The 20,440-nt window shown below is 36.6% G+C and overlaps 1 protein-coding gene and 1 pseudogene across 1 annotated transcript in view; both read right to left on the bottom strand.

Annotated features, from left to right (window-relative positions):
• Window positions 1–20,440, bottom strand: part of MTPN (myotrophin) — a 46,912-nt gene that overhangs the window by 5,394 nt on the left and 21,078 nt on the right. The window contains exons 2-3 of the mRNA XM_087820999.1: window positions 9,669–9,782; window positions 8,744–8,827 (exon numbers count right to left, since the gene is read on the bottom strand). Of these exons, the coding sequence (XP_087677125.1) occupies window positions 8,744–8,827; window positions 9,669–9,782 (198 nt within the window). The remainder of the gene's footprint in view (window positions 1–8,743; window positions 8,828–9,668; window positions 9,783–20,440) is intronic.
• Window positions 19,581–19,718, bottom strand: LOC148092186 (U2 spliceosomal RNA; annotated as a pseudogene).

Genomic DNA, 20,440 nt, shown 5'->3' with positions numbered 1-20,440 from the left:
TTGTCTGGGAAACTCTTTTTAACTGTTGATTCTACATGACAGATAGCCTTGCTGGGTAATCTTGGTTGTAGGTCTTTGCTTTTCATTACTTTGAGTATTTCATGCCAATCTCTCCTGGCTTAAAATGTTTTTCTAGAGAAATAAGCTGACAGTCTTACGTTGTATATAACTAAATGCTTTTCTTTTGCTCTAAACTTTTAGTCATTTCTTCACTTAAGTTTTTAATTCCCTGCTCTCTCTCCTCTTCCTCGTACCACTATGATGTGAATGTTGGAATGCTTGCTGTTACCCTAGAGGTCCCTTAAACTATCCTCATTTTTAACCCCTCCCATCCCCCGTTCCAACTGGGTGTTTTCTGCTATCTTGTCTTCCAGAACACTAATTGAATTCTCTGCTTCATCTAATCTGCTGCTGATTCACTCTAATGTAGTCTTGATTTCAGTTCTTGTATTCTTCATTTCTGACTGGTTATTTCTTATCAGTTTTAGCTCTCTGTTGAAGTTGTCACTGAGTTCATGTATTCTTCCCCTAAGTTCACTGAGCATCCTTATAATCAGTGTTTGGAACTCTGTATCTGGTAGGTTGCTTGTCTCCGTAAGTTTTGTTCTGCACTTTCTTCGTTTGGAACATGTTTGTCTCATCTTGCCTGACTTCCTGTGCTTGTTTCTATGTATTAGGTAGATCAGCTTTTTCTGCCAGTCTTGGCAGAGTGGCTTTATGTAGGTGTCCTCTGAGGCCCAGTGGTACAGTCTCCCTGTCCACCTGAGGTGGGTGCTCCAGGGCAACCCTTGTGTGGGTGTGTGCCCTTCTGTTGTAGTTGAGCCTTGATTTCTGTTGGCATGTTAAGGGAGGGACTGACCTCAGGCTGACTGGCTGTGAGGGCTGGCCATGACTACATTGGACAAGATGTTGTCTGGGGGCTGATCACATGGAGCGAGGGTCTGTTTAGTGAGGCTCTGGTGCCAGCCGAATCTGCACTTCATCTGTGTTGATGTGGAGGTGGTTGGGTGGTGTGGTCTGAAGCCACACACTGGGTGTGTTATTTCTAGAGTCTTTAGGAAGGGCTTTGGTGTAGGCCAAGATCAGCTGCTGTTTGTGCTAAGCTTAGGGCCACTGGTGGGAGCTACAAAATAATCTACAGATGGTTGCTGCTTGTGCTGGGCTTGGAGTTCCTTGGGAGGGGCTATGCTGTCTACCAAGGCTGGCTGCCACTTCTGCCAGGCTTGAGACCCTTTGGTGGGCATGATGATGTGAGCTGAGGCTAGCCACCATTTGTACTGGCTTGGGGCCACCTGATGGGAGGTACACATTGAAAGTTGAGACCTGTTGCCACTTGTGCCAGACCTGGGGCTGCTTAGCAAGCAGCCGATGGTAGCTGCTGTTTTCTTGGGATTTGTGGATCTTGGAGATTTTAGGAAAATCCAGTGTGAGCCGCAGCAAGCTGTATGTGTGCAAAAGCCACTGGAAATGACTTGGGGGCAGGATCTCAGGGAATCACCAGGACAGAGCAAATGGTGTTAGCTATGATAATGGAGAGCTCAGATTTGACAACTGCCCGCAATTCCATCCCTGGAGAGAGATACCTTGCTCCTCTAGCCCTTACCCCAAAGCGAGTCAATTCAGTTTTTCTCATAAGTTTCTGGTGCTTTTCAAACTGCTACCCTGCAAGCTTAGGGTGAGTTAAGTTTGTGAGCCACCAAGTCCATGCATGGGCCCCTCAAAAGGAACACACAACTGGGACTCTGGCAGCTCTCTATCTCACTCTGATATGCAAACCCTGCTGGTCTTCACACCAAGATGTCCTGGAGCTCCTCTTCCTGGCACTGGTGCCAGGCTGGGATCCTGGCTCCTCAGCAGGGGATCACTGCAGCCCAGATACCTCTCTCAATTCTTAATCCCCACACCAAGGATGTGTCTATTCTGTTTCCACCTCTCCTACCAGTCTCGACATGGCTTCTTCTTAATTATACGGCTTCTGTTCAGCTAGTCTTCAGATGGTTCTCAATGATGGTTCTATAATTTAGCTTTAATTTTGATGTAATCATGGGAGAAGGCGAGCACAGTGTTTACCTACTCTGCCATCTTGACTGGAACAGTATTACATTTGATTCTCAACTCAAACAACAAAATATACACCATAGCCACTTTGAGGATTTGATAATATTGGTATTTGAGAGGAGTATTCATGTTTCATCATTAAATGGTTGCTTGACTTTTTAAAAAAAATGTAGCACAGGTAATATATTTCATAAAACATGAACATTTTCTACATTTTCTCAGAAGACTAATTTTTAGTATGTTTTTTCCCTATAGCAATTGTATATATGATATTAAACATTCTGAAAGGCACTGAGTAAACCTTTGTTCTGTATTTCACTCATTTATCCCCAAACCAGGAGCAGTTAACTTAGAGTGGTCTGAAACAGTTAGGAATCAAAAAATTAGTGTTGCTCAATAATCATTGATCATATATGTATTTTTTGTTTTAAGGTTACAGTAGAATTCCTAGGAAGGTAAATTCTTTGACATAGTGTGAAACAGGAAAGAATGGAAAACAAAAAATCAAAGTTTCTCTGGGACTTTTCCTCTCAAATATAACAAATGATAGTTTATAATAATTTAAATATGCTGTCATTTTAATTTTTTTAAATTTAAGAGTAAAAAATGATAATGTTTTAAAACTTTAAATTTTCAGTTCATGAGATTTTGATTCTCTCATTCTGGGGTACAACTTTTTCTACTTAAAAGAATTCTTGTTCTTATATAGAAAGTTGAGAGGCCTTTTTAAATAGCAGTATATACCTTAAAAAGGATGGAATATAGACACACTTGACATAGCTTATCTATTTAAATTCTAAATTATAGCAAACTTAACATCTTTAAAAGAGAACAGAAGTAAACATTTAAGTATTTCTCCTTTCCCCCACAATATGCTAAGTGGATTATTTAGAAGTGGTTTTTCCTTTAGGATTAGGGAACAAGGACACTTAACTTCTTAAATCCTTTATTACCAATTATATAAATTATAAGGCATTACATAATTTATGATGATTTCAGTAAGTACTAATATACAAATTTTGATACATGTTAATAACTATATTTAATAATGTTAATATTGGAAATGGCTAACATGATAGTGTATTAATGCTACAAGGAAACTATTATTTCTCTTAGAGAACTACTTACTTAACCATGGGAACTAGATTATATCAAATCATATATGCAGCTGTACACAGTAAATGAATTTTGGACTTATGAAAGTCCACTGGCTGATACCATAGTTCAAGAGTATCATTTCATGATTAACTCTCTTTGTAATAATGCGTTCATGCTACACTGCTGTTACTCAGGTATTTGAGATATTAATCAGGAAGACCAGTTCAGTAATGAGCAATGAAAATTCCATATCACTGTCCTATAAACTTGTTTGGCTACATTAACTGACAATAAAACTTTTCAATAAATATGTACTAGCATAGTCTAGTAAAAGCATTCAGAATGATACACATTTTTATCACTGATGGTTGGTACTGTGAAATGCTATGCACTAGAAATTCCAAACTAATCATGAGCTATAGGAGGAGTCAGCAAACTATGACCCAGATGCTTGTTTGTAAGTAAAGTTTTACTGGGATGCAGCCACACCCATTCTGTATTGTCTATGGCAGCTTTAGAGCTATAGAAGCAAAATTATGACAGCAATCATATGGTTGCAAGATTGTGCCTGACCCTTTAAGAAAAAGTCTGTAACCTCTAAACTACAGAATATTTTATAATGCCATTTATTTATTTATTTTTTAAATATATCTTTATTGATTTCAGAGAGAGGAAAGGAAAGGGAGAGAGAGAGATAGAAACATCAATGATGAGTCATTGATCGAGCCTGCAACCCAGGCATGTGCCCCGACTGGGAATCGAACCCCCATCGCCTGGATCCTACGTCAACACTCAACCGCTGAGCCACGCCCGGACGGGCTATAATGCCTTTTAAATATTCCTTTTACTCCAAAAACTTCCTGGTTAAAATTTTCTTAGGGGGAAAAAAAAGGAACCTCATTGAACTGAGATAATTACAATTCAAAGTGACGCGTGCTTACACTCTATTTTTGCTTTGATAAAAACAGGCTGCTAGGCCTTTTTACTGACTGCTGTGCTGTTCAGCTATCACTTCTCTATCATGGATGTCTGCTTCATACTCTCACCTGGGCTGCTTACTCCTCTGCTACTGCTAGATTCCCAGGATGCTTCTCGAGCCTGTACTTTTACCTGTTTCACCTGTCTCCTTTCCCTTTTCCGCAGTTTTACTAACGTTCTTCATGTACTCTGCATTTGGATAAAAATACCAGGAGCTTTGATCATTCCACTTCTATCTTACACATTATTATTTAACAATTCTGTAGTTTCAGCTTATTTAAAAGAACTTCAGTGTTTTATATTTTAATACTTGTTTAGATTTATTCACATGCTAATTTCCTGCCTACGATCCTTCTTGCATCTGAGTCTTTCCTTTGGGGTTTAATCTGTTCCTTCCTGACGTGCATCCAGTTCTTCACTTGTTTGTTGCTCAGGGGCACTGACCACTGCTCAGCTTGGAGCAGCCTTGGATCAGCTTCTACCATTTGCAACAAATACTCTCGTGCTCATTACCGTTTGCAACAAACTGATCCCCTTTCTGTGTCTCAAGGACTCATCATAATTTCTTGTCTAATAAACCCCTTCTTATGGCCCAGACCAAATGCGGATGCATTCATTTTAACAGTATCTTTTCTGTGGCGGGGAAGAGGGTACCTGGCATGCGCTCAGACCTCCAATCCTGAAGTGCAAGTCCCACTGTGCTCCCTACACTGCAGCCCGCCAATTAAAAATCAGCCCAAACAGCTTTTACAGACAGAAATGTACATGCTCAGCTTCCTGCGACTGTCCGCAACAGGGATTCTGAAAGGCGATCTTAAGTTGCAGAAAGAACATGGACTTCTGGGTCATAATCTCGATTCCATTATATGCTGACTGAATTCAGGCAGTTACTTAACCTCCTCGAGAAAAATGGTTTCCTTATCCATAAAATGGAGAGGGACATACCTATGCATTTGGGTTGGTAAAAATTAAAGGAGACTATATACACAAAGTGCTTAATACATATTAGATTTTCCACAGATGTTAGTTTCTTCTTTTGCTATATGGATAATCAAGAATTAAATGTTTTAAATTCCCATTTTGCATTAAACTTAAAAAATAGTCCAGCCCGGCCGGGTGTGGCTCAGCGGTTGAGCATCGACCTGGGATCCAGGCGTTCGGGTTTGATTCCTGGTCAGGGCACATGCCCGGTTGTGGGCTTGATCAATGACTCTCTCATCATTGATGTTTCTATCTCTCTCTCTTCCTCTCCGTTTCTCTCTCTGAAATCAATAAAGATATATTTAAAAAAAAAATAGTCCACTAAGTATTACATAGTTTAATTTCAAATATTCTAGCAACCTTTCTTTTTGTTTTTGTGAATTTACCCCATTAGTTGTGATCAAACTGAGTTCTTAAATTTCTGTTTATTGTTTTGGCTTTTTTCCTATGCTACTGACATACTAGGTATATATACTAAGAATGACAATGAGTCTGGTAAACTTCTTAAGCCAAATACTTTAAAAATGAATTTATAATAATCCCTAAGGATTCTACTTTTGATAAAAAGAATAAACCAGATTTCCTAATACAAACATTGATTTTAATGTAAAAAAAAAAAAAAGCACTGGAACAGCCTCATTTTAGCAACTATGGATTTTTAAAAGAGTACAATCAATTTCTTTAAAAAAAAAAAATTGGCTAACAAAACTATAGGGTATCCATTAAAGCAGCTTGTGCAATAAAAAAATGAAAAGTAATTAATCTGGAAAAAGCAGAACTAAATTTTACTAGGTTGCTTTCATAAGGTTAAAAAATATCACCTAAAACAAAAAACAGCTCTGCCATCAAGAGAGCCATCTCTGAATGCCTCTGACTTAGCTACAAAAACCCAGGCTCAACACAAAAGAACAATATTACAGGCATAAGTAAAAGAAAAAATAAACTAGTTAAAAGACACCTCAACTTACAACCAATAATTTAGCAACAGAGTACATATTTATAGAGACCCTTCTGGGATAACATATTAGGGCCTAATGTACATGCAAATCAAGCCAGAAGAATCTTCCTTTAGCTATGGAATCATCTCAATGACCTGGAGCATATTTTGGGAATCAGGGATAGAGAACAATGAATGGTTCCGGTCCTCTCTAACATAAGGTTAACCAGTTCTTCTTTTGTTTGTCCCACAGGAAAGAGAGGTGTATCAGAAAGAAATAGAGTTTGGATCCATAGTTTGAGATATGGCTAAAAAGAGCGTGTTTAGGGCATCTCCTTCAGTAAACGACTGGAGCCTAAGGATCTAAGCTCAAAAGGATCCTGTGGAGGTTTTTATTTTCTGAGTATAACAACCTTGGCAGGGTAGAAAAGCTCATGGAAAGGGGGAGGGGGGGGAGAAGGAATCTTTTCTTTTGGTTTGTTTTTATTCTGACTTAGGAATTTATGTTTTTAATTGAGATAACTGACATGTAACACTGTGTTAGTTTAATATTTGTACATATTGTGAAATGATTATCACAGTAAGTTTAGTTAATATCCAACACCTCTCATCCTTACAATTTTTTTTTTGGTGATGGGAACTTTTAAGATTTACTTACCTCTTAGCAACTTTCAAATATACAGATTAAAAAAAAAATTTTTTTAAATCAAATATACAATACAGTAGTACTGTTAGCTTTCTCTTTTACTGTATACACTTAGTAGATAGGCTGAGGTCAGGAGAATTAAGTCTATGCTGAGGAAGAGAGCTGACAGGCAAAAAGAAATCAGACCCTGTTCTCCTGTGGCTTAAGCCCAGGGTTAGGCTGTGCCTCAACTGTAGAGTTTTATGTGTCATCAAGATCTCTTTAAGCCTATCTGAGCTGGGGTTAGTAACCTGCAATACCAAGAGTCCAAACTAATAAAACATGAGAATTACAAAAATCATTCACGAACTGTAAATCAGTATTTGTAGCCTGTGACAATTTTTAATACAGTAAGCAAAAATAACCCCCCAAGAATGAAATTATCTAATAGTTCACAAAGGTACTTTTTAATCTTTTCATGAGTGTGGAGGGAGGAGTAGCCAGTAAGGAGTAAGACAGTGACTGAAAGTCTTTGTGAGCACATCCTACCACAGATTCTCAACTGACTACAGTGACGAAAGATATTTCCGTTTATTTTGGCCTTTGGAGAATTTAGTATACTTCTTATTACAGAACTTAGTATAGTATCTAAAAATTACTGTTGACATATACCAAAACCCCCCCAAAACTCATAAAACAACCATGGCACATTTAAAGAAATCCTGTGACTGTGTTTAACGTGAAGCTAAGGGTAAAACCCCTGAGTTTTAGAGGACCTGAATTAACTGCTTTCAGAATAGTATCTTTAAAAAGTCCTCAAAGTATTATAAGACAAATGTGCTACCTTCTTTCCCAATTTTCTCTAAATTTTACTGAAGCTGACTTGATGAAGCATAAAATCCTCTGCAGTCTCAGTTATAATAAAAGCTATTAATTAAGCACTTGTGTACCAGGCATGATGGCAACATGCTTCATATACACTTACTCATTTAATTTCCATTTCTTTCTTGCTGCTTTTAGCAGAGCTTTATCTTAAAACACCAAATAAAATGTTATAAATTTATAGCACTTTCCATCCAGAGTATGGCCGTAAAATGATAAGTTTGGGATTAATACTGGTGCCTTATTAAGATTTCTTGTCTTGTCTGGCTGGCGTGGCTCAGTGGCTGAGCATCAACCTATGATCCAGGAGATTGAGGTTCGATTCATGATCAGGTCACATGCCTGAGTTTCGGGCTTGATCCCCAGTCAGGAGTGCGTAGGAGGCAGCGGATCAATGAATCTCTCTCATCGCTGATGTTTCTCTCCCCTCCCTCCCTTCCTCTCTCTGAAATCAATAAAGACATATTTATATATAAAAAAAAAAGATTTCTTATCTCCCAACATTTGCAGGTCCTATCTAAAATAGCTAAATGGTTGCAGCTGATGCGTTAATTTCTGAGGCTGGATTTTGAACTCCATCTAAGTTTATAATAGCAAAGCCAAAACACTGGAAAACTCCAGATTTACCATGATCTCAGTAACATTAAGATACCGGATGAGCCCTTACTTACAGAAAAAGAAGTTTATAAATTTCAAACCAGGGCTACTCTGGTCTGTGAACTTGGTACCAGTCTACAAACTGTTACTAGTCCACAACATTTTCTAGATCATTTCAGCTAACTTTTTTTTTTCCACAGCAAACTATTCTTTTTTTAAAATTTGATTTGAGAGAGAGAGAGAGACATTGATTTGTTGTTCCACTTATTTATGCATTAATCAGTTGATTCTTGTATGTGCCCTGACTGCGGATTGAACCCGCAACCTTGGCATATCAGGACAATAACTGAGCAACCAAAGCAAACTACTTTTAATGAAGATTGTATTGTTTTATATTCCAGCCCAAGCTCCTTACCCATTATGAACTAGTAACAGCTTGTGGACCAGCTATTTTGGGTTATAATGTTCTGGACCTCAATTCTGCATACAACTAGTTTTCTGTCCTCGAGGCCAAACAAATTTTAAATAAATTAAACACTTAACTAAAACAGTCACACAGTAATGTAAAAATTAGCAATTCACCTTACCTTCGACAGAAGCAATTTCACACAGGAAACGTGACCTTCGTAGACAGCAGACAGAAGGGGAGTAATGTGATGTTTATCTGGAGCCTGTGAAGTAATAAATAAAGAGATAAACCACCTTATCCATTTTTCATTTCTTTCTAATTAGGGAACACTTGTATTTTAAAGTCAATATTTCCCCATTTGCCTTTCTATACAAAATCACTTCACAGCTACAAGTTTCTAGCCTCTGGAGAGCTGCCCTCTAGAGGCCTGAGCCCACATGCAAGGTTTCTCCCTGGGAGTCAGCACAGTGAAGTCGAGGGTGCAGGGCTTTGACCTCAGCTCTGCCATTTACTGTGTGACTAGTTAATCTCTCTGAGCCTCTAGTCCCCACTAGTACAGAAATACCAGTGAAAAGGTAAAAGACTGCCACAGCTGGGCCAAGCGACATAGTGTCCCCTGAAATGTGAAAAGTTCATCTCACTGCTGTCATGGTTACTTACACATTTTTCTAAAACTCTGAAATGCAGAAGCCACAGAAGACAAGAGCCAGGGGATGACTGCTCCTGTCTGACCACTTGCCTACTGACCTCTGTGCCAAAATGCCTTTTACATTTTTCGTATGATTTGCAGGGTCCTATGGTCCACTGACTGGGTGGTAATAGCATCTGCTCTCTACAGGCAGTGCTAACTCTCAAGTTGCAACAGAGCTTCACAAGCAACAGTCGAGGGGAATCAGCCTGACCCTCAGCTTGAAAGTCAGTTTATTCTGCTTATTCTTTACAATCCCAACTGTACATTTCTAAGTTACAGAAATCCGGTGTAATTTCAGACTATTATTTAAAATGAGGTTTCCACAATAACTATCTTTACACATCTATATAAAATAACTTACCAAAGCATACAACAGAATTTTTTTTCTAGAATGACAATGTTCTTTACATACATTAATATCTGCTCCTTTCAGCAGCAGGAATTCCAGGATTTCAAGCTGCCCACAATCTGCTGCATAATGAAGAGGTTTCCTTCCACCTTCTAGTGTCCGGTTGACATCTTCTCCCTTATAAAAGAAGCCAGATGAAGACATTTATGTGGATGTAGAATAAGGAGGGAAGGTACTTGATATTTTCACTTTCTTAAAGCTCTAAGAGTTTCATGAAATAACTGCATTTCTTGCAAAGTGAAGTAAACAAAAACTTGAAATGAAATTCTGCACTACCTCAGCACACAGTATGACAGTAATTCAAACCACGATTAGTCAAGTGGAAAACAATAAGCAATAACGCTGACTGTAATGAAATATATTGCTGTGCTCTATTTCTAAGAAGTTCAATCAGCATAATGTCAAGAGTTGGCCACATGAAACTGAGGAGTTCAAACACTGACTTTTTACACAGGTCACATGACATGTATTTTAACTCTTCAAAGAAAGCATGCTACTTTGATGCAAGTCAGACATCATCACAAGGTAATCAGTATTAGCTATTAAGAATTCATTTCCTTCACTCAACATCTACTCAAGTCCTACTGTACGGTAGGCACTGGACGCGGAACAATAGTGAGCAAAATCAGACGGCTTCGGATTGTGTGGAGCGTGCCATCTAGTGTAATCACATTCAAGCATATTCAAAATATAACTATTACGAAGGCAAGAAACTCAGTGCTACACAAATACTTTTCAGAAGAATATGACAATCTTGGTGATGGATGGAGGGTGGGTAGTATCAGAAAATGAACTTAAGGCCTCAAAAAAGTTTTCATCATTGAGGATTAACAGAGAATCTAACACTAATAAATATAATTACTGTCTCTGCTGACCAGCTACTTACCACAGGTTCGGCACTGTGCTACTCGCATTATTTCTAATCTTTAAATAATCCTAAAAGGAGAAAACCTCCATTTAACATATGAAAAGTCTAAAGCTGAAGGAGGTTAAATAACTTTTTAATGTGGCTCAGTAAGTAACAGTAGGGATCTAAACCCCAAAATGACCACATTGCCTCCAATTCAGTATTCAATCCTTTTATCTTAAGGAAAATGCAGACTTTACAGAGTAGCAAAGTGTCTGAAAAAATTTACTTTCTTAACTACTGTATTATTCACCTAGCGTGGTTTAGTCAACTCATCAAGCCATATCTTGAATCGAGATAATTCAGAGCTCTATCATTTTACAGCCATTGTGAGCTGTTCTTTCAAACATACTCTCTATGGACACAGAAGGTGTGTTACTTGCTTAAGATCACTGGACACTGGGTTACTACCAGTAACACTCCAACTCTGCCACTTAGCTGTGGGACCTCAGACTATTTTCTAAATCTTAATTTCCTTATCTGTAAAATGAAAATACTTATATCTCACAGGATTTAGTGCATCATTAAAGGAGATAATTCGTGCAAAGTAACACAGTGCCTGACACAGGGTAAAACGTAAAATATTAACTGATTTCTGTGGATCACTGATGTTGATTGATACTGGTTTTAAAAGACTATCCCAATTTGGGTTAAGGCAGGTTTCGGCATTAACAGTTGAAATATAAACAAAGAAATGATTTAATGTAATATACTTTATATTTAGAAACCAATTTAAATAGTAAGAGCAATTTGGTGTACCACCTGAGCCTTTATTCACAACTGTAGAAATGTGAGGCTCTTAGATATTAAGTGATTCACAGATATAAGTAGTTTAACTTTTAAGACTTCCTTTCCAAAATATCTGACAGCTCCCTCCCCTACTAAGTACAAGCATGCAAAAAGCATATAAAACAGAGCTGTTGTGTTTAAACTTTCTCCTTTAACCCTGCAGACGCTGAATTTATAATTCTTATTTGAGCAGACAAAAAATTACAGGCACTAGAAAGGCTTTAAGTTACGGCAGGAAGGAAAGGACCCTCTCCAGCAGGGCCTTAGCAAAAGCAGTACTTATGGAAAAATCTATAGTACTAAATGCCTGTATTGGAAAAGAAGAAAGGTCTCAAATAAATGATTTTTATTCTTTCACTTTCAGAAAGTAGGGGGAGAAAAGGTATATGGAAATCTGCACCTTCTGCTTCATATTGCTGTGAACTAAAAACGCTCCAAAAAATCCATTTAAAAACAAATTAAATATGAAGTAAGCAGGAGGAAAGAATAAAAATCAGAGCAGGAACCAATGAAATGGAAAACAGAAAAACAACAGAGAAATCAAAAGCTAATTCTTCAAGATCAATACAACTGATAAATCCCTAGCCAGAGTGGGTGGTAGGCACACAATGCAATACACAGATCATGTATCATAGAAATGTACACTTGAAACCTATAGGAACCTATTAACCAATGTCGCCCAGTAAATTTAATTTGAAAAATTAATTTAAAAAGAGTGAAGACAGAAAGAGACTCCCAAGCCCTACATGGCTACACTGCTAAATTTTAGCAATTCTACACATTATTACAGAAAATGGGAAACATCCAACTCATTCTATGAGGTCAGCGTAACTCTGATTCTGAAATAGGACAAAGATGTTAAAAGAAAAGACCGCCAAAGGCCAATATCCTTCATGAACACAAATTCTGAATAAAATATTAGTAAAATGAATCAAACTATATATAAAAAAGATAGTATACCATGACCAAGTTGGATTTATCCCAGGAGTACAGGTTGGTTAAATATCCGAAAAGTCAGTCAATATTAAACCACCATTTTAACAAACAAAAAAAACAAAACAATGACCCATATGATTGATCATTTCAGTAGACGAAAAAGCATCTGACAAAATCCAACACTGATTCCTGCTAGAAACTCAGCAAGGCAGTAAAAGAAAGAAACTTCCTTGGCCTAATAAGGGCTTTCTACAAAAAACTACAACTATCATACTTAACTGGTGAAAGATTGAATCAGGCACAAAAAGACAAGATATCTGTTCTTACCACTTTAGTCAATGTTGTACTAGAAAGCCTAGCTAGTACAATTAGGCAAGAAAATAAAAAAGGGCATCCATTTTGAAAAGGAAGTAAAACTGTCTTTGCAAATGACATGACTGTGCAAAAAATCCAAAGGAATCTACCAAAAAGCTACTAGAATAAGCAATTTTAGCAATGTTGCAGGACAAAAGATTAATATTCAAATTCAACTGCATTTTATACTAGTAGTGAATTGCAAACCCAAGCTAAAAATAGTATTTACAATACCATTCAAAAATATAAGACAATTTAATGATAAATCTAACAAAAATGTGAAATACCTGTACACTGAAAACTACTAAATATTGTTAAGAGAAATTAGAGAGGACCTAAATGAGCAGAGAAACATACCATGTTCGTGGGTTGGAAGACTCAATATTTTAAAGATGTCAATTCTCCCCAAATTGAGGCCTAGATTCAGTGCAATACCAGTCAAAGCCCCAGCAGGTTTTTGGGGTTTTTTTGTTGTTGTTTTTTAAAGACATTAACAAATTGATCCTAAATTTCATATAATAGCCAAAACAACTTGGGAGAAAAAGAACAAGTTGGAGGGCCAAGACAACCTGATTTCAAGAATTATTAAAAACTGAAGTTATCAAGAAAGTGTGGCATTGGCATAAAATTATAAACTATTCATCCTAATATATAGTGATAGAAAGCAGATCCTGGGAGGGAGTGGGAAGAGCAATAGGAGGGAGGAACTAAAAAGAGGCACTTGAGGGTAATGGATATGTTCACTGTCTTGAAAATTAAATGACATTATTGGCATTTGAGAAAGCTAGTTATGTTTCATTTCTCAAGTACTATTGTTCTAAGTAACAGAAAGCCTCAGTTATAGCACTAAATTCTCTTACTTGGCAACTTACTGGTCTAACAGTCTAGTTCTATTTTTACTATCAATAAATCAACTTGTATGTACTGAGAAACCAGGTTCCTAGCCTTGTGCTAGGCATGCTATGTATTCAAAAAAAGTAGGATTGCAGATCTCTGCCCACAAAAACTTTATTCTTCACTGATTAACTGGTTTGAAAAAAGTATTAATTGCTATGTATCTCACCCACTCACAAAATATAAAATAGTCTGCCCCACTAACTCTCTACGCAGTACTTCTCAAATGTTTTTATTGAAGAACTCCAGGTAACAATAGAGAAAAAAATACATGCTTCCCTGAATCTGAAAGTAGAATCTTAAGTTAAAAATTCATACAAATATATCTATGAATATGCATGTATCGTATGTACATATATGTGTTGCTTGTTTTAATATAAAAGTCGCAACCCTAAATCCATAGCTATTGCTCCCCTTCCTCCCTGCTCATGGATGATTCAGGAATTTGGGCCATGTTTACTCTATGGGTTAGAGTATCTTCTTGGAATACAGCTGACTAATAAAGAGCACAATACTCTAAAATTTAATTCATTCTCATCTATTTCTGGTACCATGATATATAATACCTTTCCTTTTGATCTACAGACCACTAGACAATCTATGAATAGACTTTCAAAGAGTATAAATTTTTTGTATGTGTATAATTTTCTAGGTAGAGTCCATGACACTTTTCATTAGAGTCTCAAAGGGGGCCACGACCCCCAAGACGTTAGGCTCCCCTTCTATTAGAATGCATTTACCTAGGTATCTTAAGTCTTACCTACCTTTCACTGCCTACTTAAGTTCTACTTTTATGAAGAGAAGTAGTATTAAATAGAGGAAAGACCACCAGACAGAAGCCCTTGGCTCTAGTGACCTCTGCTACTACCTACAAACTTGGTAGACCTTATTTCCTCACTGAACAGAGAAGATAACCTCTAATGTTTATTATAGTTAATTTTCATGCTCTTTACTTTTAGAGGTTAAAGGTATCTGGTGATCATGTCAATCTACAATTGTCCCACCACCATTCCACTCTTACATTCTAGATCACGAAAATGGGTTTTTCTGTACTTCTGGCAATGAAAACGAAGTAGTCCAAGAGTTTTGATGCTGAAAATGGCTGCTACAGTACACTTACCTTTTCACATAAGCTAAATCAAGCAGGAAGATTAATACAACAATGTGAACTATGTAAGAATATTACATACCTTTCAAAGATAAATGTTTTTTTCTTTTAAATCTATTATTATTTTACCAACGTAAAAGTTTACAAAGATGAAGAGACACTGCATTAGAAAAAGACACTATTTACAATTAGATTTAATTCAACATTTACTGAGGCTTCCATAAGTTAGGCATAAGAGAATGCTCATTAACTGAAGTTGACAATTTATCTTCTTTTGCAATTAGCTTATCGTGTATTTATATTTTGTATTAATTAAATTTTAAAGGTACTTAGGGGTCAGAGACTACATATTCTACTTCTGAATAAAATCACATTTCACAATGCCAAATGTGGTACTAATGAATTATGAACCCATATCATAAAATGCTAAATTAAGAAATAACAGTATTCAACATGGTGTCTACTGATTTGGAGAGTGTGGGTGTATGCACATGTGTATGTGAGAGAATATACCCGAAGAAATCAATATATTATGGTGTACAGAATTCCCATAAGCCAACTGGAAATCCAGGAGGTGCTCACCCTCCCCACCCTGCCTCCAGCTGCACCTCATACATCACGGCCACTTAAAAATTTAAAGTAAGGCTGAAGGATGAGCGCCACCAGTACTTGGGAAACCTCCTTCAGTTTGCTGTATAAAGAGGCAGTGTATTTGGGTACTACCATTCAAAGTCTGAAATCTTGTTCATTACATTCCCATCAAATCATCTTTTCCAATCATTCCCCCAAGCACATCACTGAAACATCCAAATTTCAACGAAATGTTTGAGATTTCCCTTACCTAACAATCTAGGAACTGAAAAAAAGAATCAGTAAAGCAGGACATATTTCTAAGCACTTCCTTCACATGTGTTACAAACAATCCTACTACCACAGCACACACACTTAGAAAGTAACACGGATAAAATAAAATTTGGAATATAAGAGATGTTTCGTCTAGTAAGTTCTACAATCCAAAATACAACCACATTACTATCTTGCTGTGCTTTTCTATGAAAGGTAGTTGCTTTAAAACGTTGTTATGACACTATTAACACATGAGATATCTTGCTATCATTCTCGAAAGCTACATAATATTCTGTCAGGCAGACGTGTCATGGTTTACTTAAATTTTCTAATTCTGGACATGCAGATTAATAGCAAATACCTGTAACATTAAAGTTCTTATTTTATAGAACATAATATTATATGCCATTGATTCCAAAGCACACATATATTAACATCTCTGAAATTGAGTCACAAATTAGAAAAAAAATCTTAATACTTTGCCTTGGTGGGTGGGAAGGGTACTTAAGGGTTGACTGTGCTTTGAAAAATACTACAGAGACTAATATGAGGTGGGTCAAGATGCTAGAGTGTGAAGTACAGAATTAGATTACTCTGAATTTAGAGGACACAGAATAGTGAAATTCACTTAAAGACCTGACAATATTACTCTCATGAATATTGGGTGAGTGTGCCAGCAATAAATTTTAGGTTGGAAATTAAATATTAAATAGAATATTTTATATTTTTAACTATGCAACAAAGATATAAAACCAACAGGAACATATTACACCCTAATGTTAATAATACTAGATGTTTGGAAATTCTGACTTTATCTAAATTGTGTCCGCAAACTGACCTCTCGTATAAGTGACATTCTCAGAGAAGCATTCCCCAATATGCCTGTCCAAACTGCTGTGAAAACAAGCAGAAAAAGACAAGCTGAAGAAAAACAATATAGGGCTGTAAAAAAAAACTAATCATACAGCAAAACAAGAGAACTATTAAACTGAAAACTCAAGAAACTTAATTTAGAAAGCATTTACAGCACGATGAAAATGGAAGCCAAAAGACGTGGTTTCTATGAAAAAGTTCTCTCTGACCGGTCATGAGTATATACGTGTTTATGTGTCTGAACACTGCTGACCAGTCACGAAATAACTCGTGTCTGCACTGACATTAAAGTAATTTTAAACACCTTGCTGACCAAAGCAGCCAGCCCCACGGGTGAGTTCTGGCTTGACACAGCCGGTTAAGCAAGGTGTTAAAACAGGCAAACATACTGAGTGAACAAACTGAGGTGAAGGCCGATGGGAAAAGGGAGCTAGCAGGCTGAGAAAGTGAAATACAGCAAGGAAATTACAACTGCAATTGCAAAATTAAAATGTGCACCAACGTCAGAGTTGGGTAATACTACTCAAATCAGAAAACTCGGGTAAAGAATTGAGAAGAAACTAAGAAATTCTCCCAGAATAGTGAGGTGATAAAAAAATTAAAATGATTAAAAAAAAAGATCAATATAATGAGTCTGAAGTTCAAACCTATAAATAACACATAACCAGAACAAAGGGAACAGAATAGCTGTAAAAGGAAACTTTTTGAGCTCAACAAAGACCTGAGCCTGCGTATCATAAAAGCTCATTGTATTACAGATGAAAATCAGTAGACACCCACCCATTAATACAGCTTTGCCATTTGTTTTACAGGGATGAAGCGAGCAAAAATAAAAGAAAAAGAAACACATTAATGCTAAAGAAAATTAAATTACCCTGGTCTCCTACTTTTGACCAATCTGCAACACTGAGTGACAGAAGACGAGAGAGACACTATCTATACAAATAAAATTTGGAGCTTGGGGATCAGGTGTAATCCTCTAGGAAGAGTTATTGACACCAATACTAACAGTAGAACCTGTGAGGTGTCCTTTAAATATGCTGAAGGTAGGCAAAAGGTGGAGAATCTCTGTTCTACAATTTGGAGAGAATAAATTATGATTTGTGCATTTCACAACAAGCAAATCAATATTCATGTGTAAAGGCAGTTTTGGGCATCAGCAAATCAGAAAATAATACCACACACAATCCCTTGAGGGCGGAGGTGGCGGTGCAGCACCTCAAGACTTCCAGTGCAGAAACTCTCCAACATTATGGTCTCAGGATCCCAATGAGGTTTTTTGTTTATATGGATTATACCTATGGGTATTTATGAAATTAGGAATTAAAGTAGAAAACCCTTTAAATATTTAATTCATTTAGAAAAGAAAGAAACATATTACACGGTAGCATAACTGAGATTTAAAAAAAGAAAAAACTATTTTCCTCTAAAAGGGTGGGAAGGATGGCCTGTATTACATATTTTGCAAAATGTGTGTTTTAATAGAAGACATCTGGATTCTCATATCTGCTTCCACATTCGATTTGTATCTATATACTGTTTTGGCAAAATTATAGGAAGAAAACTGGGCCTCCCACAGATACATAGTTGATAAGTAAAATATTTTTAGCAGCCTTTTCAGTTAATGATGGATATTCTTCTTTAACACTACCCCAAACTCAGTAGGTGGTAGTTTGTTAAAGGTTATTTGCAATGCAGAATCTGAAACTATCAATGAACTTCATACTGTTACTTAAAAATTAACCCATCAGTCTACTTGCACTTTGAATGGATCTTTATCCATGCACAATTCTGTAATGTTATGTATTGGTCATTTAGAAAGTACTGGTTTACTGAGTTATGTAAATCTTCCAAATGTTGAAAAATTTCTTTAACACAGTATCAAAACAACCACATTCATTGATATGAATCCTAATATCACCACAAAGCCTTTAAGTACTGGGAAGCTGTCAGGCTCAAAATGGCAGATATAAGTGTTCCAAAATATAAATTTTCTCTTGAAAACTCCAGTTTTACCATTGGCAATAAAAAGTATCAGTTGTTTTCCATGAACAGACAGGCTCGTTAAATTCATTTTTTAAGAAAATGTCAACCAAATGTTGAAGTCTGAATAACCAAATTTATAGTCTGTCAGTTTTGTTTTTATTAACAAAAAATGTTCTATAAAAAAAGCAGATCGTTCAGGTTTCTACCCCAACACCTGCAGATGTGCTTTTATAAACACTTTCAATTTCTTCGAAGAGAACATTAGAGGAGTGTACTGCATAATCAGGATTTAATAAAAGTGAATTTTTAGTGGGTCCATCAAGGGTATTCTGAAGTGAACCTAGCATACTTTCTAACAGCGCAGAGTGAGGGTTATGTTCACGGTGACTAGCAGTTGGTCCAATTTGGTGCCACTGCTTTGTTTCACACAGCAGTTCTACTCACTTTTGCTTTTCCACCATCGGTGAAGGTGTCATCACAGTAAAAAAACCCAAAGTCTTAATATATTGTAGTAGTTTTATAGAAATAGTTTAGAAATCATGCAGGGATAATAGATCCATTCAATTCAACGCGTATTTAGACTGGTAGATTTAACACAACAGAGTATGAAGTTCACTGACCTCTTGAGAAGGTTGCTACTTTAAGAACTGTTGCTCTAGTGAAGCAAAAGATACAAAGTCAAAGTTAGGACACAAAGTGGGGAGTTTTGGTATAAAAGAACGATGAAAAATAAAGTGAGCCTATACTTAAGCAAATCTGGTTAAAAAACAGGTGTCCAAAAAAGTCTCGAGAGAGAAAACGTGCAATTTAACAAGCATATGCAATCGCACAGTATAAAACAAAGCATGGGGAGCATTTGAGATCTTGTTTCTCAACATACATTGTCAGTTTGGTTCAAATAAATTCTTTTAAAAAAGTAGGTAAGGTCCTGGCCAGTGTGGCCCAGCGGTCAAAGCATTGGCCTGTGAGCCAAAGGGTCTCCGGTTAGAATCCAGTCAAGGGCACATACCTCGGTTTCGGGTTTGCTCCCTGCCCCCCCACCAGGGCGAGTGCTGGAGGCAACCAGTCGGTGTCTCTCTCACATCATGTTTCTCTGTCTCTCTCCCCCTCCCTCCCCCGCTCTCTGAAAAGCAATGTAAAAAATGTCCTCATGTGAGGATTAACAACAACAACAACAACAAAGTAGATGAGGACATAAAAACCATACTGGATTCTGTCAGACATAGGGTTTGTTAAGTGACCAGAGTTCACAGGAAACACTATACTGAAGGCTTTTACATGAACGATGGCATAGCCTCTGTGAAATACTATGCAGAATCATTTACTACACTTGATCTTAGCCAAAAGGCCGAGAAGCGATATGCAGAATCATTTAAAAGGAAAATAGTTTATACTCCTTGAATGCTGATCATGTGCCAAGCAATGCTACAATAGTAATTCACTTTATTATTACAAATAGTAGCTAATGCTACTATTCCTGTACAAGGAAACTGAGACACAGAGAAGGTAATGTCCAAAACTTCGAAACTTAGAAGCATATTCTTATATGTAAAATAAAATTTCAAAGAATGTATACAACAAATGTGTTGGTAGTCATTTTTAGAGAACAGGATTATGAGGATACTCTCTGAATTTCAATATTATATTTTTTAAAATGAACATGCATTACTTTTATAATTAAAGCAACACAGATATTTGTTTTGAAAAACTAAAATCAAAAGCTACTGCTTATTTGTTAACTTAGCAAAATTTAAACTCAAATACTTTTTCCTGATGAAATTTAAGGTCTAGTACACCTTAAAAAGGATGAATATCTTTCAAGTCATGGGGGGAAAAGCCAAGAAAATAAATTCCTAAAGCTAAAAAAAAAAGGGGGGGGGAATGAAAGTAAGTTTAAACAAAGTAAATTCAAAGTATAAAAGCAGAACATTTAAATGGATCAGTTATGATAATAAATGTGAACTACTGAATTTCAAGATAAAGAATCTTGAATTTTGTTAACAATAACAGAAAACAAAAATCCAACCAGAAGATGTTATTGAGAGAAACACCCAAAAACAAAATGATATGAGAAAATGTGAA

The sequence above is a fragment of the Miniopterus natalensis genome, chromosome 10 (genome assembly GCF_054644295.1).
Source record: "Miniopterus natalensis isolate mMinNat1 chromosome 10, mMinNat1.hap1, whole genome shotgun sequence".
Lineage (NCBI taxonomy): Eukaryota > Metazoa > Chordata > Mammalia > Chiroptera > Miniopteridae > Miniopterus > Miniopterus natalensis.
Note: the sequence above shows the minus strand (reverse complement) of the source record. Positions and strands in the feature narration are given on the sequence as shown.